Consider the following 14,514-nt stretch of genomic DNA (forward strand, 5'->3'; position numbering starts at 1 on the left):
CAAGTAAGTATATGCTATTGTTAAAACTGTGTGCAATTATAAATTATAAGTAGAAAGTTAATTTTTATTAAGGGTTTCCTTAACCACAGTAATTCTAGCCAAGACACTGAGTTGTTCTTTCTATACCTTTTATCAAATCCAGGATAATTTGAGGCTTTGGTTATAGTTTAACAGTAACTTGTAGTTCATTAGATTACAAAGCTGAAGAGGTTCTTCTAGTTAGTGCAAGCAACACTGGTGTGTGAGGAGCCATGCGAGCATTTCAGCATTTGAAAAGAATTCTTAGTAGGGGAACTAGTTGCTTAAGTTTTCTTTTAGGGTGAAATACTTCTGTGTCTCTAAAGCTTATGCCAAAACATTTTGGAATCTTGAGAGGAATGTGTCGTGTTCTTTGTCTTATCTCAAAGAAAGCTGTTTTGTAAAATTCAAGCATAATCTAAAGAATGGACACAGAACTTCTGTAATTATTATGTAACTGTTTTATGAATAACTGAAAGCAGTATTTATTTTTACCTTCAGTTACTTGAATGACTTGGACAGGATAGCACAAACCAGCTACATTCCAACCCAACAGGATGTTCTCAGGACTAGAGTGAAAACTACAGGAATAGTGGAAACTCACTTTACTTTCAAAGATCTTCATTTTAAGTATGTACATTATGCTGCATGTTCATCTGTCTGTTATAGTTTTGGTTAAGTTCTAGAAGGTGGGCTTTCAGTGATGTAGTTATAACAAATTTGTTGAACTACAACTTTGATTTATTTTTCTTTTTCTCTCTGTTTTTCTGAAAGTTCTTCATGCTTGGCTCAGTTTTCTGAAGGGATCTGGGAGTTGTTGAAACTTCTGTAATGGCTTGGAATAAATATGCAGATATTTAGTAATAAATGCTTTGGTCTTACAGAAATGTTGTTGTAAGATATCTTCTATGTAAATTAAATCTCAAAATACCCAATTTTATGTCATGTTAAAGGTCTGTTCTTTCACCCTTTGAATTCACTTGGAGAGCTGGAGGCCTAAAAATGATTGATAGTGTTATATAAAAGTGTAAATCTATGCCCCTGAAGAACTGAATTAAAATGTGTTATACTTTAAGAATGTGACTCGTGTAAATTCCACACCACAGGAAACAAAATAATGTTAGTATTTTGAACATTTATGTCTCAAAACTATTTATGATGACAGCATAGGATAGTATAAATGTGATCATATTCTACCTCCTACTGATCAGAAAGAATAAGAAAAATCAGTAAAACCTTCATAGCATCTGCATTTAGATTGTGTAAACGTTGTCAGCATGTCTATATAATATATTTTTTAATATCTTAATGAAAAATATATTTTTTCAATGTAATGCATAGCAAGTGCTATAATGGGCATGCTTCAGGGGTCCTGTGGAAATGTATTTTGTTTCAGTATACAAAATTCATCCATCAAGTAATAGCTGGTAAATGGGAGTGAATTTGAGGAGAGTAATCTCAGGAGAGGTCTTCAGTATTGTAAGAAACTATCCATTTTCTCACTTGCTACTGTTTCTTGTTCAGTTCTCTATTGCAGATGGCTTTAAATTCTTCTAGGCGCTCAGTGAATTTATTTGCAGATAGCTACTTCCAGTCTGTATTGATTATTAGGATTGTTTTAAGGACTATCTGATTACACCTCTATAAAATGTGTAAATGTAAGACTGTAGTGCTGTGCATTTAAACACCTCTACAACAGGTGCCTTAGGTAGACTTAGTTATTAGAAGGGCTTGAAGAAGTGTACTCTTACATAACATAGAGAACTTTTAAGGTGAACTAAAGGAATGAAGGCTTCATTATATCAAAAAGAGGGGACGTAAACATAAGTTGTGCAATTTGTACTTCAGGTTTTCTTTGTTACCTTTTCTTTCCTGTTTTACCATATGTGTTTAGGGTCTTTTGAGATTGAGACTTGTTTCAGCCTTCTCTGGTAAAGCACTTGGCATAGCTTTGAATATTGATTCAGTCTAAGATGCAAACAGCAAGTCATCTTCATCCCTTTTCTATAGACTGTTTCAGAAGTGGAGTCTCATTATTTGCTACTTTTGTGGTAGAAAAATGCCTTATTTTTGTTGAAGTGTTGTTCTATAATTTAATGAATTCTTATGGAAATTAAGGTCTTTGCACAAAATTCTAAAACATTTGCATTAGAATTGACAGAAGTCATGACTAAAATGTAAGTTATTATTAAGGTATACAAAATACCTTCCTATGAATACAGCCATCACTAATTTGAGAACTAAGTAGGAGTAGGTGGATGACTTGCATTTAATAGGGTGATATTCAGAGACTTGCTCTCTAACATATCTCTGAAAGTAAGGAACACTTCTAAGGAATCCTTTTTTTAGATTATTAAAATCTAACAAATAATCTTTAAAGTGTTTTTAGGATAGCATTATTCTATTGTAGAGTGTTAAAGGGGCAATGAGTGTTGTCACTTTCACAATAATATTACCCAAATAGAAGACTTCTTTAGAGGTTATGATGCTTCTTACAGGCTGGTCCTGTTTCCTCCTCTGCTTACTTTTACCGTTTGTTTTGTTGTTATGGTGTTTTTTTTCGTTGTTACTGTTTTGGCTTTTTTTAAACAGAATCTCTGTAACTGCAATTTACCTAATCGTGTAGTGCACTAACATGAAATGGATAGGGTTTTTTATCTACCTGTCCCCCAAACTTTTAATGAGTTTCTAATACCTTGTGAGACTTTACAGATGTGTATCATTTCTGTAAACACCCTACCTCAAAAGAGGAAAAAAAAAGTCAGTCTTTAGCGAAACTGGGGCTGGAACAAGCAACTTGTATAGCTTTAAAATGAAAGCAATCGTAATAAATTATCTGGTATCCTTTTTCCTCATAATCACAATTCATATGTGCGCCAGAATCCTTGTTCCTTGCTTAAGTAGCCTGGAAGAAGCATGACATAGGAAATCTGGCAACAGTAGCTTTCAAAAATATGCTGTGCTAACAAAAGGGTCTTGTGTAATTCCCTAACTTTGCACCACTGCAGATAAACCATTCAGAAAGCTACCTACTTTTCATGTTTTTTGAAAGGCTACTTTTTAACTAAAGGATTTTTGGGCCATATTTTCTTATGTCTCTGTTGCCACCTTAGTAACATCATTTTTTGCATTGAGCAGTGCCATAAGGTACTGAACTAGGTGAGATCTATGCAGATGGATATTACAGTGCTGTCATCAACGTATTTAATTGCTCCTATTCCTTAGAACTGTCCACAAAAAAAATGAAAGGAGCAATTTTTCTTACTCAGTTTTTCTGTCTTGTGTTCTGTCCTGTCCCACAGTGAATGAGATTTACCTGTATGTCCTACTGCATACCAGAACCCCTCAATTTGTTAGCCTTATTACTAAAATAATTCTGAATAATTTTGTGGTGGAATACTTGTCAAGAGTATACAACTTCACAATTGTTATTCTAGTCTGGATTTCTTCTCCTTGCTCCTCGTATGTCATTTTTGCCCAAATAAGGCTTTTGTGATAGAGCTGACCATTCTACCAACTAATGCAGAGGAGATGGAGATGTAGGAATCTGGTCTGTCTTTGTTCTTTCTCTCCTTTATTTCTCTTCCCTTTTGAATGTTTTTCGTGGGTACAGAATTCTAAGCTTTTTTTTCTAGTGAAAATGTGGAAAAAGAGTTTGAATTATTTGTGAAACCCTCTGAAGGCACAATCCAGGTCTCTTTTAGAAGGAGGTAGTTGCCTTTGTGTTTAAGTAGGGGGAAAAATAAAGTTTTTGCTATGTTAGTCAATAGTCTCATCATTCAAAGTCAGTAACATTTGCATCATAGCACTGCAAGTGCATAGTAGCCTTTGTAGGGCTACGAGGATGATTAGGAGACTAGAGGACATGCTTTATGAGGAGAGGCTGATGGACCTGGGGCTTTTTAATCTGGAGAAAAGACTGAGAGGGGATTTAATAAATGTTTATAAACAATTGAGGGCTGGTCAGGAGGTGGGAGACAGGCTCTTCTCACTTGCTTTCTGTGATAGGGCAAGGAGCAATGGGTGTAAGTTGCAGCACAAGAGTTTCCACCTCAACATAAGGGGAGACTTCTTTACTGCACTGGAACAGGCTCCCCCGAGAGGTTGTGGAGTCTCCTTCTCTGGAGACTTTCAAGGCCTGTATGGATGCATTCCTTTGTGATCTGTGCTGGATTGTGTGATCCTGCTCTGGCAGGGGGATTGAACTTGATGGTCTTCTTTGGTCCCTTCCAACCCCTAACATCCTCTGATCCTGTGTTTTGAAGCTATAAATCACTGCAAGAATTTTAGACAACAGGTGGCTTTTTGTCTCATAAAAAAGAAATATAGTTGGAAATGGTTTGTGTTATCTCTCTTTGAGAAGATCTTACAATGTATATGTAACTTAATTTCAGGATACCAAGGTTTGCTACTTTTTTTACTGTTGGATCTCATTCCCCACCCTGTGACTTGTGATGCTATATATAAGGATGCTGATTATCTAGCTTGCAAAATACCTGAAATTCCTAATGTTGTCTAGTAAAAGTTCTGCCTTTCAGAGTGGCTGTAGCATGCAGTAGTTGGTAAATGGCCTTTTAAATCATTTAGCTATCAGAGAAAAGCAAACCTATTCATATTGTGTTCATTCGCTGATCCTCTGCTGTTAAATTCTGGAATGTGATCTTTACCTACTGCTCTATTTCTGCTGTGCCTAAGAGTTCAAAACAGACAAGACTGACTTATATCTCATTTACTAGAGAGAAAATAATTATTCTTATTATATAATGCTTATTTTGTTTATAAAGATAATTTTGATAAAATTTTGAGGCACTCAGTGCCATGGTCTAGTTGTCTGGCTAGGGCTGGGTGATAGGTTGGACTCGATGATCTTGGAGGTCTCTTCCAGCCTGGTTGATTCTATGATTCTATGATTTATCTTAAAAAAATCCCATTCAAAAATGGGCAGATAAACAGATCAGGTTGCAGTTCTGTTTGGGGTGGAGAGAAGCTGAAACTCACCAGGATGTAGAGATTCCAGATTAAATTTGGAAAAGTGAAAAGTAGATTTTTACATATTTTTATTCAGTGTACTAAATCAACAATTATAATTCAGTGTTACTTTTATCCAACTTCCTATGTATGTCCACATACTAAACCAGGCAGAACTCTGCTTTATTTAAAGAGTCTTGCTTCTTTGATCAATACCTTACTAATTTGGACTTAAAGTTGAATAACAGCTTGCATTTAGCTAGTTTTTAATGGATTGCAACTAATTCTGCTAGTAGGACATTGTAATAATCAGTTTTGTTTAGCTTTTCTCATTGCTGTCTGCAACTACCTGAAGGGAGGTTGCAGCCAGGTGGGGGTTGGTCTCTTCTCCCAGGCAACCAGCAATAGAACAAGGGGACACAGTCTCAGGTTGTGCCGGGGGAGGTCTAGGCTGGATGTTAGGAGGAAGTTCTTCCTAGAGAGTGATTTGCCATTGGAATGGGCTGCCCAGGGAAGTGGTGGAGTCACTGTCCCTGGAGGTGTTCAAGAAAAGCCTGGCTGAGGCACTTAGTGCCACGTTCTAGTTGACTGGCTAGGGCTGGGTGCTAGGTTGGACTGGATGATCTTGGAGGTCTCTTCCAACCTGGTTGATTCTATGATTCTCTCTTCCTAATGTATTGTAAAATGTTGGATAGGGAGGCTTTTGGTTATTTACACTGAGACACTAACAGTAATGTATGTGACAGATCTGTAATTAGACTTACATAGCTGATACTTTCGGATTTTCTTATTGAACATTCAGAAAGCAAGAAATACAGAGTTTGATGTATGCTTTGCCCTTCTGTTTTGCAGAATGTTTGATGTTGGAGGCCAGAGATCAGAGCGGAAGAAGTGGATTCATTGTTTTGAGGGTGTTACAGCAATTATATTTTGTGTGGCATTGAGTGATTATGATCTGGTTTTGGCTGAAGATGAGGAAATGGCAAGTATTTTAACACTGAAGCGAATAGTTGATGTTTGACAGAAACCAAATAAGTTTGAAAGGAAAGCTATAAATGCATCTTTTCGAGTATTAGCGCTTCTGAAGCTGTACAGAGTTTGTGTAAAAGGTCTCAGAGAAATGGTGACAGAATTCATGCTTTCAGGTTTCAAAGTATTTCCTCATTCCCAAAAGAAGCACAATGAGACAAGTATTCTTTTATGCATCCTTTAAAACATGATACAGTGTAGCTGAAATTAATGAGGATTTAGGCTCTATGGATACTAAAAGTATATAATTAGAAATTGCTTGACTTACCTCTTTCTACTTCATGTTTTGTATTCCTTTTCTTCCTAAGTCTTCAGTTTCTTTCTGACTATTCATATGATCTCTTCTTTAGTTGCAGAAATCATGCTCTTCCTTTTCCCTTCTAACTCTCTCCACTCCTTCATCTTTTTTGATATGTGACTCCTCCAATATCAGTATGCACAGAGTGCATGCTTTTTTCCTAAGTGGTTTAAAGTGATGCTTATCTGTTGTGTGTCAAGCATGAGTGAACTCTGCTCTTCCTCATGTTCTGCAACTTCTTAAAAAGTATAGTTTGAGGAGGAAAAAGGAATTAAACTTTTCAATTCAAATGTAGTCTAAGAAGATCATAGCTAAGCATCCTGCTTAAGTGACTGAAGCTTGGCCAGAGTACTTATACACTGAGTAATTTTTCTACAGAGTTAAAAACTAGGGTAAGAAGGGGGGAAAAAAATCCAAAACTTACCTCCTTACTTGATTCTCTAGCTCTGTAGCCTTGGTGGTTTGTTTGTTTTCTCCTCTTACGCTGAAATTTCAACTACATGCTGAATTTAAATTTCAGTTTCCAGAAGGTTTAGTCAGTATAAGATAAATTCAGGCAACTCAGTAACTTGTGTATAACATCTGTAATGCAAAATACAGAAACACACCAAAAAATTCTCAAGTGTTAAACTACTTAAACCTGGAAATAAGGGGAAAAAAACTGAAAACAGTAGTTGCTTAAACCTTTTTTGAAGTGTTCCTCATAGTGGTCTCAGTTTCTCTATATTTCACTGTGATAAAACGTGATTCTGTATGCTAGAAGCTTAGTTTTGTAGCTTAGTTGGTTCATTTGTAACTAATCAAAAACGTGCACACTGGTTTTATTACTGAAGTCTGATTAAATACAGCAAGGTGGTTTGTTTTTCTTTCTTCAATTACAGAACCGAATGCACGAGAGCATGAAATTGTTTGACAGTATCTGCAACAATAAATGGTTCACAGATACTTCTATAATTCTCTTCCTGAACAAGAAAGATCTTTTTGAAGAAAAAATCAAGAGGAGTCCCCTCACTATTTGCTACCCTGAATATGCAGGTATTGGGATGGGAGTGGGATGCAGGTATCAAGTAATTTTTTATTAATTCATTTAAATTTTTTGGTGAAGAAATCAAAAGTTTAATAATGCCATGCATCTAAATTATTTAAATGAAGTAAAGTTGAAGGTGGTGTTTTTATGGATCACAGATAAAATAATTAATGCTAAGTCAGATTAATCTTTTTAGCCAGGTGAAGTAGTGCTGGTCCACTGATAGCATGTTGCATTCTTTTCAACCTATTTTATTTAGCCCTCTCCTCCCTTTTTTTTTTTTCCTGAGGTCCTCTCTCATTTATACTTAGATGTAATTTTTTTTCACTAGCAAGAATCCCAGAGCATACATGAGAATTCACTTGAACAGTGTCACATGTATGTTATAAATATCACAGAATCCTAGAATAGCTTAAGTTGAGAGGCACCTCAGATCATTATTCCAACCTCCGTGCCATGGGCAGGGACACATCAGTTAGACTTGGCTTCTCAAGGTCTCAACCAACCTGGTCTGAAAATCCCCGGGAAGGAGACATCTGCAACCTCCTGGCGGATTCGCCTGTTGCAGAGTCTCACCACCTTTGTACTGAAGAACTTCTTCCTCAGATCCAGTCTAAACCTCCTCTCCCTCAGCTTCAAACCATTCCCCCTTGTCTGGTTGCTAGACACCCTTATGAAAAGTCCCTCTCCAGCCTTCTTGTAGAATCCCTGCAGTAATTGGAAGTATGTGGCTTATTTGTGAAACAGATAGCAAAAGAAGATTATGCCACTTAAAAAGCCTTTTCCTTTTTGTGTATCATTTTCCTTGTAACTAAAGGCAGCCTTTGATAGAGTTTGTGGAAGTGAATAACACAAATGAAGGAAACAAAATATCCTAATCTAGGGGACAGTGATGGATCACCAATGCCTGCCTTTGAAAAAAATAAAAACACTCTTCCTGCATTTATTGTTTGAATGAGTCACAGAATTATGTTGAGAAAGTCCTTAAGGTTATTGAGTCCTTAGTTCTGTTCCTAAAAATATGTCCTAAAGTTTTCTTCAGGATTTCTGTAATCTTAAATCAGTGACTGTGAAGTGACTCCTTTTCAGGTTTAGTCTGTTTCCAAGGTCCTCTTTCTTCAGAGATACAGTGTGCATCTTGTTATTGCTCAGTTGGAAACTTGCTTACTGGGGAATTTTCTCCTTCTAGGATCAAACACTTACGAAGAAGCAGCTGCTTACATTCAGTGTCAGTTTGAAGATCTGAACAAGAGAAAAGACACAAAGGAAATCTACACCCACTTCACATGTGCCACAGACACAAAAAATGTGCAGTTTGTTTTTGATGCTGTAACTGATGTCATTATCAAAAATAACCTTAAAGACTGTGGCCTTTTCTGAGAAACAGACAAAAAGGTTGTTAAAGGGTAAATGACATGCCAGAGAACAGGACTTAGGTATCTGGGATGTGCCTATGCTGTGTCAAACTTTCATAGATAAACTTACTTCTATTTTATTTCTAGGTTTGGAGAACTACTTCGCACAATTCTAATCTGATTCTTTTCAAGGTGAAAGAAATGAAAAAAATACGTTGTGCTGAATGATAGATCAGTACTGTACTTGCCTGTTTTAACAGCTTTATTTATGTTTGTCTTGTAAATTTAAGTAATTAGTTAACTGGGAGATGTCAGCTGATTGTATGTACTTCTGATTGTCGTAATGTATTTGTATAAATGTTGAGTGGAATATTTTAGTAACTTGATGTCCTCTAAAAATTTCCATGTTTTATGAAGATACCCTAAGAAGAGACAGACACTTTTTGCCTTTGGATTATTTAAATATCTTGTAAAATTAAATTTCAGTTTCATCTTAAGGGTGCATGCTGCCTTATCCTTCTTGGTAATACTGTATATGACATTAGATCTTTTGATATTTAAACACAGCCTTGTACATCTTCTCAGAGTTAAAGGAAGCCTAACCAATAAAAGTTGTTTTTTGCCTTAAGTTTTGGGGGAAAAAAAAACCTTTTTATAAATTTAAGATAAATGCAAAGATTATTTTTTAAATTTAAATGAAATCCAGTGTATGAAATCTGGACTTGCAGTCTGCAGGGTGTCTGTGGCAACACTGAAATGGCAAATTTTAAGGTTCAGCTATCATTGAAGCTGATGTACATGTAAAAAGGAAGTCAGTAAAATAACTCACACCAAGAGAAAATTGTCTTTACTCAGTGGAGTGAATGGCACGGTTACCTTTGTGTTTTTGTTTGGTTTTTTGTGTATTTTTTTCTTAAGGACCATTAACAAAGGCTGGACTTCAGAGTAATATTTTTTCTGCATAGCTATGAAGTAAATTCTTGTTCTCTTTAAACTTCTTGCTATTTTCTGGTAATAAAACTGGTTTGATAATACAGTAACCATAGATATATCAAGTTCTCCCACAAGACATGGCACAGTGGCTTCATAGACTGAAGTAATATCCTGATTACCCAAAATATTGAAGATGAATAGTGTTTTAGTGACTTGCAAATGCTGATTCTTTAATTTCCTCTTTAATTATAATTAAAGTCTTACAGTTTCTTTAGTAAGTTTACAGAAAATGTGGATTTTTTTCTTCTGGTTATGCTTTCATTTGCTATCCTACGTGGTATGTTTCATCCACTGCCTTATGGGGAGTGCCAAAACTTTGGGGTTTTTTTTGTTTTGTTTGTTTGTTTTGTTTGGGCTTTTTGTTTTTTTAATAAAGATTTAAAAGTGAATAAGCTTCTATTTGTAAATAAGTTGATGGATGGTTCTCTTAAATGTATGTTACCTAGAAAATATAAACGTAGCAAACTTTGAAACATGATTTTCTATAATTGTTAAAATATTTCAGGCAGCTACAGTATACCAGAAGTTCTTTGAGAAATAAAGAAGTCCTTGAACCCATTGCTACTATCTATGTTCTTAGAAATGTTCAACCAAATATTTAAGTCACTGTTCTGTTATTTAATTCTTGACTGTGTATGTGTTTCATTTAGTCCTCAGCATGAGTAAATCTGCAGTTGTCGTTCTTTAATGCTTCCTTTGTTTTGTACAGAGTTGCTCAATGTGTTTCATCTGAAAGATCAGAAAGGAGATAACGTGTTCCTGGAGGTTGTTCTGTGTATTCATACATTATGAACTCTCAGCAGTTATGGTGAGCTATCTGTATATTCTGGGCTGCTTTTGGTTGTGCTTTACGGTTCTGGGTACATAACTGATTTTAAATCTCATCGAACCTACTTTGTGGAAGTTGTATTTACACCTACCTTCAAGTTGGTTTTTGTACGTAATGTAAAACAAAAATTGGGATTAATCAAATTGCATAAATAAATCTAAATTTTGTGCCTTGCTTGAAAGAAATGTTTGTCATTAAATGTGCTGATGAACATCTTTTTACATCCATCCTGTGCAGATAAGTGGGTAGTAAAAATGAGAAGACAGGGAGTCAAGAGTAAATTAAAATACCTTATGCAAGAAACAGCAAAATGAAAGTGGGCATAAATTAATGATTACTACTTCATCAGTACATATTTTTTCTTTGCTATTGCTCCTGACAGCTTCAGTTAGAGAATTTTGGGAATTATGTATCTGCTGTTTTCTGAAGTATTTACATCTTAACAAAGAACAAAATGGTGGAGTACTTTTACTTGCTAGTCCAGGCAGATAAAGTTGTCTGTTCTGACTGGATGAGTGGACAGAAGATGTGTTTTCTTACAGATTCTCTGCACTGGGTGATCAGTGTGTGTCCCGAGGTAAAAGTTGTCAGCCTAGACCCCTGCTCTGGGAGAAGTTCCAGGAGGATTTATGTGCAGTAGTGGTGGGAACCACAGACTTAGTTTTGCCTGCAGTTATAGTAAGGCTCCTCTTCATTTTTGTTCTGTTAGGAAACTGCTTCTCAGTCAGAGCACTGCAGAAAATAGTGCAAATCCTGCAGGTCCACCACTGTCTGAGGAGTCTGCACCCTTGGTAGTCTGAGACTCCATTTTCTTTGATTCCCCATTCCTCTCATTTCTTCATTCAAACTAAGGAACTACTAATTTAGATATTCCTCTGCATTATCTTAAATACTCTTAATTTAGTATATATGGGAAATTAAAACCTCAGGGAGGCTTCTCCAGCCCCTGTGGTCTCTTCTAAGCATACTGTCTGTGGCTGAAGACTGAGTAAAATGCAGCCATCATTAAATATTTTAAGAGGAGTTAACTTTAAGGACATGTAGGTTGGAAGATGTGATATGTAGCTTTACTTGTTAAATTTGGAAGAAGCTTGATATTAAGTAACTTCTTAGTAACTACTACAACAGGCTCTGGGATCATACCATATATGGGAACAGAGCAGCATTTAGTTGGATTGCAGTGTCTGTTTGGGTGTACACAATGAGCAGCTTTGTGATTTTAATTCTGCATAAAACCTTAGAGAACAAAAGACATCAGTCTGCGGTGTGCTGAACAGCCTGGTGACTCCTATGTTTAGAATTTGAGAAAATGAAAGGATGAGTTTCTGTTGGAAATCAAGCAAAAAGGAAACCCTACCAAGATACTGGATGTCCTACTGTGTGGATCTCTCTTGAAGTTATTATACTTCATATTATTAACTAAGAGCCTGTGGGTTTAAGAGTTATGCCAGGATTGTAAACTTCAAATTCTCAACTATTTCATTTTGGAGAAAAAGTGCAGAGGATGCAGCAAGAGGCTGAAAGTGGCTTCTCATTGAATGTGGAGAGGGTGCACTCCCAGGCTGTGAATGAGCAAAACGAGACTGGGAAAGGGTGACTTAATTACCAGTCATTAGCTATACTAGTGTCTGTAGTGTTTCAAACATTCAGGGTTTGTGGACTCTGAATAACAGAAATATTAACATTTCAGTTGCACAGGTGCAGGAAAACAGTTTCCAGCTCTGTCTTTGGTGTTCTTGCAAAGAAGCTGCCTTGGCATGGAAACCAGGAGAAGAATTTCAATCAGTTGTTTCCAAGGCTGTATTAAAAAAATTAATGAGTTGAAATGCATTTATCAAGCTCATCTTCCATAGCATATGTAGGAGTAGTGCTTTTCAAAGTTGGTCATGGTTTCACTGAAGGCATTTCTGGTTGTTTTGCTCTGCATGTAGGCTGCTTTTGTGTGTGTGTGTGTGTTACCTGACACAGATCTGGGTTATATCGACGAGGCTGGTGAGAGGCCTTGAGCACAGCCCTACAAGGAGAGGCTGAGGGAGCTGGGATTGGTTAGCCTGGAGAAGAGGAGGCTCAGGGGAGATCTTATTGCTGTCTACAACTACCTGAGGGGTGGTTGTGGCCAGGAGGAGGTTGCTCTCTTCTCTCAGGTGGCCAGCACCAGAACGAGAGGACACAGCCTCAGGCTGTGCCAGGGGAGATTTAGGCTGGAGGTGAGGAGAAAGTTCTTCACTGAGAGAGTCATTGGACACTGGAATGGGCTGCCTGGGGAGGTGGTGGAGTCGCTGTCCCTGGAGCTGTTCAAGGCAGGATTGGACATGGCACTTGGTGGTAAAGGGTTGGACTTGATGATCTGTGAGGTCTCTTCCAACCCTGATAATACTGTGATACTGTGATACTTAGGATTATATTTTTAAAGTGCTGTCAGTGGGCTGAGATCCATGTTGGATGTGTAAAGCAACACCATTTTTAATTATACTTCTGTTTACTGCGCTGGGCTTGGACTCCATGACCTTTGGAGGTCCCTTCCAGAAGGAGGTAACAGGAAAGGCAGTGAGTAGATCTTGGGGAAGAGGAAGCAGCTGGTAATGTCAGTGATTGCAGGATTCATAGCTGGAAAATAAAGATTTCAACATTCCTCTTCTGAATGCTATTTTTAATGATCTGAAGAGGAAGCAGATGGAAAGAGACTATCAGATCTGTGCAACATGGAAAGATAAAGAATCAGTTCTTTTAAAGCAGTGTATAATCCTTATCTTCTGTAATGGTCTCCATATATGATGATCATATGGACCTACGTGCAGCCTCGGGCTGTGTGTAATGCAACCCTATGCTGTATGGACCATCAGCAGAGGTTTTGTGATGTGTTTCTAAGTCTTTGTGCACAACCATCACCTGTATTATGTGTGTCTATGCTGGCACTGGTACTTCCCAAAGCACACCCTGCTCATTCCATGAAAGAAGGCCGTAAGAGCTTGCTAACCGTAGGTATAGCGCTGTACGTTCAGCAGTATCAAGCCAGTTCACTAGCGCACCTTGGCACAGGCTCACGGTACCCGTGAGCCTGAGCCAGTAACACCGGAGGCCGTAACCAGCCCATTCCTCCTCCAGGGTCACTGCCCCCCTGACCCCGCCCGCCTCTCAAGGGCCGGCCCGGCGCTCCCTCGCTCCGCCTGCCGAGGCTTCTGGCCGGGACCCGCTGGCCGGGCAAGGGCCTGTCGCCCTGCCAGCGCCCGCGGCCAGCTGCCCCCGGGCGGCGCGAGTGCGGCGGAGGGGATCCCCGCGGGCGCCACCACCCGCCCGCCGGCAGGGCTCAGCAGGGCTACGAGCAAGGCTCGGCCGGGCCGGGCCAGGCCGCTGTGCCTCGGCAGCCGCTGCTGGACGAGGGTCAGCATGAAGCCGTTTAGGCGCGGCTGCGCGCAGGCCTAACCTCAGCTCGCCAGCCGCCAGCATCTCTGGCCCGTGTGTTTTCTGGCAGACGAGCTTACCGAGCCGCTCGCCGCCATTTACCAGCAGTCTTGGCTGACCAGAGAGATCCCAACTGAATGGAGGCTGGCCAATGTGGCACCTTGCTCTACAGCAAGGGCTGGAAGGATGATCCAGGGAACTGCAGGCCTGTCAGCCTGACCTTGGTGTCAGGGAAGGTTATGGAGCAGATCATGGTGAGTGCCACCACACAGCACTCACAAGACGATCAGGCCCAGTCAGCAGGGGTTTATGAAGGTCCTGCCTGACTACTCTGATCTGATCCTGCCTAGTGGATGAGGGAAGGACTGTGGACTTGTCTACCTGGAGTTTGCTAAAGCTTTTGACACCGTCTTCCACGCATTCTCCTTCAGAAACTCCTGGCACAAGGCTTGGGTAAGTGCACTTTGCATTGCATTAAAAGTTGCCTGATGTCTGGCCCCAAAGACCAGTGGTGAATGGAGTTAAATCTGGCTGGTGCCCAGTCACCAGTGGTGTCCTCCAGGGTTCTGTACTGGAGCCTGCCCTTTATTTAAAT

General features: G+C 38.8%; 1 protein-coding gene across 1 annotated transcript in view; it reads left to right on the forward strand.

Moving 5' to 3' along the window:
• The window catches only part of GNAI1 (G protein subunit alpha i1), a 35,069-nt gene extending 24,367 nt beyond the window's left edge, over nt 1-10,702 (forward strand). Inside the window, exons 5-8 of the mRNA XM_064142562.1 lie at nt 520-648; nt 5,839-5,968; nt 7,195-7,348; nt 8,530-10,702. Coding sequence (XP_063998632.1) covers nt 520-648; nt 5,839-5,968; nt 7,195-7,348; nt 8,530-8,720 — 604 coding nt within the window. The 3' untranslated portion in view covers nt 8,721-10,702. The remainder of the gene's footprint in view (nt 1-519; nt 649-5,838; nt 5,969-7,194; nt 7,349-8,529) is intronic.
• The last annotated feature ends 3,812 nt before the right edge of the window (nt 10,703-14,514 follow it).

This window comes from Pogoniulus pusillus, chromosome 4, assembly GCF_015220805.1.
Source record: "Pogoniulus pusillus isolate bPogPus1 chromosome 4, bPogPus1.pri, whole genome shotgun sequence".
Lineage (NCBI taxonomy): Eukaryota > Metazoa > Chordata > Aves > Piciformes > Lybiidae > Pogoniulus > Pogoniulus pusillus.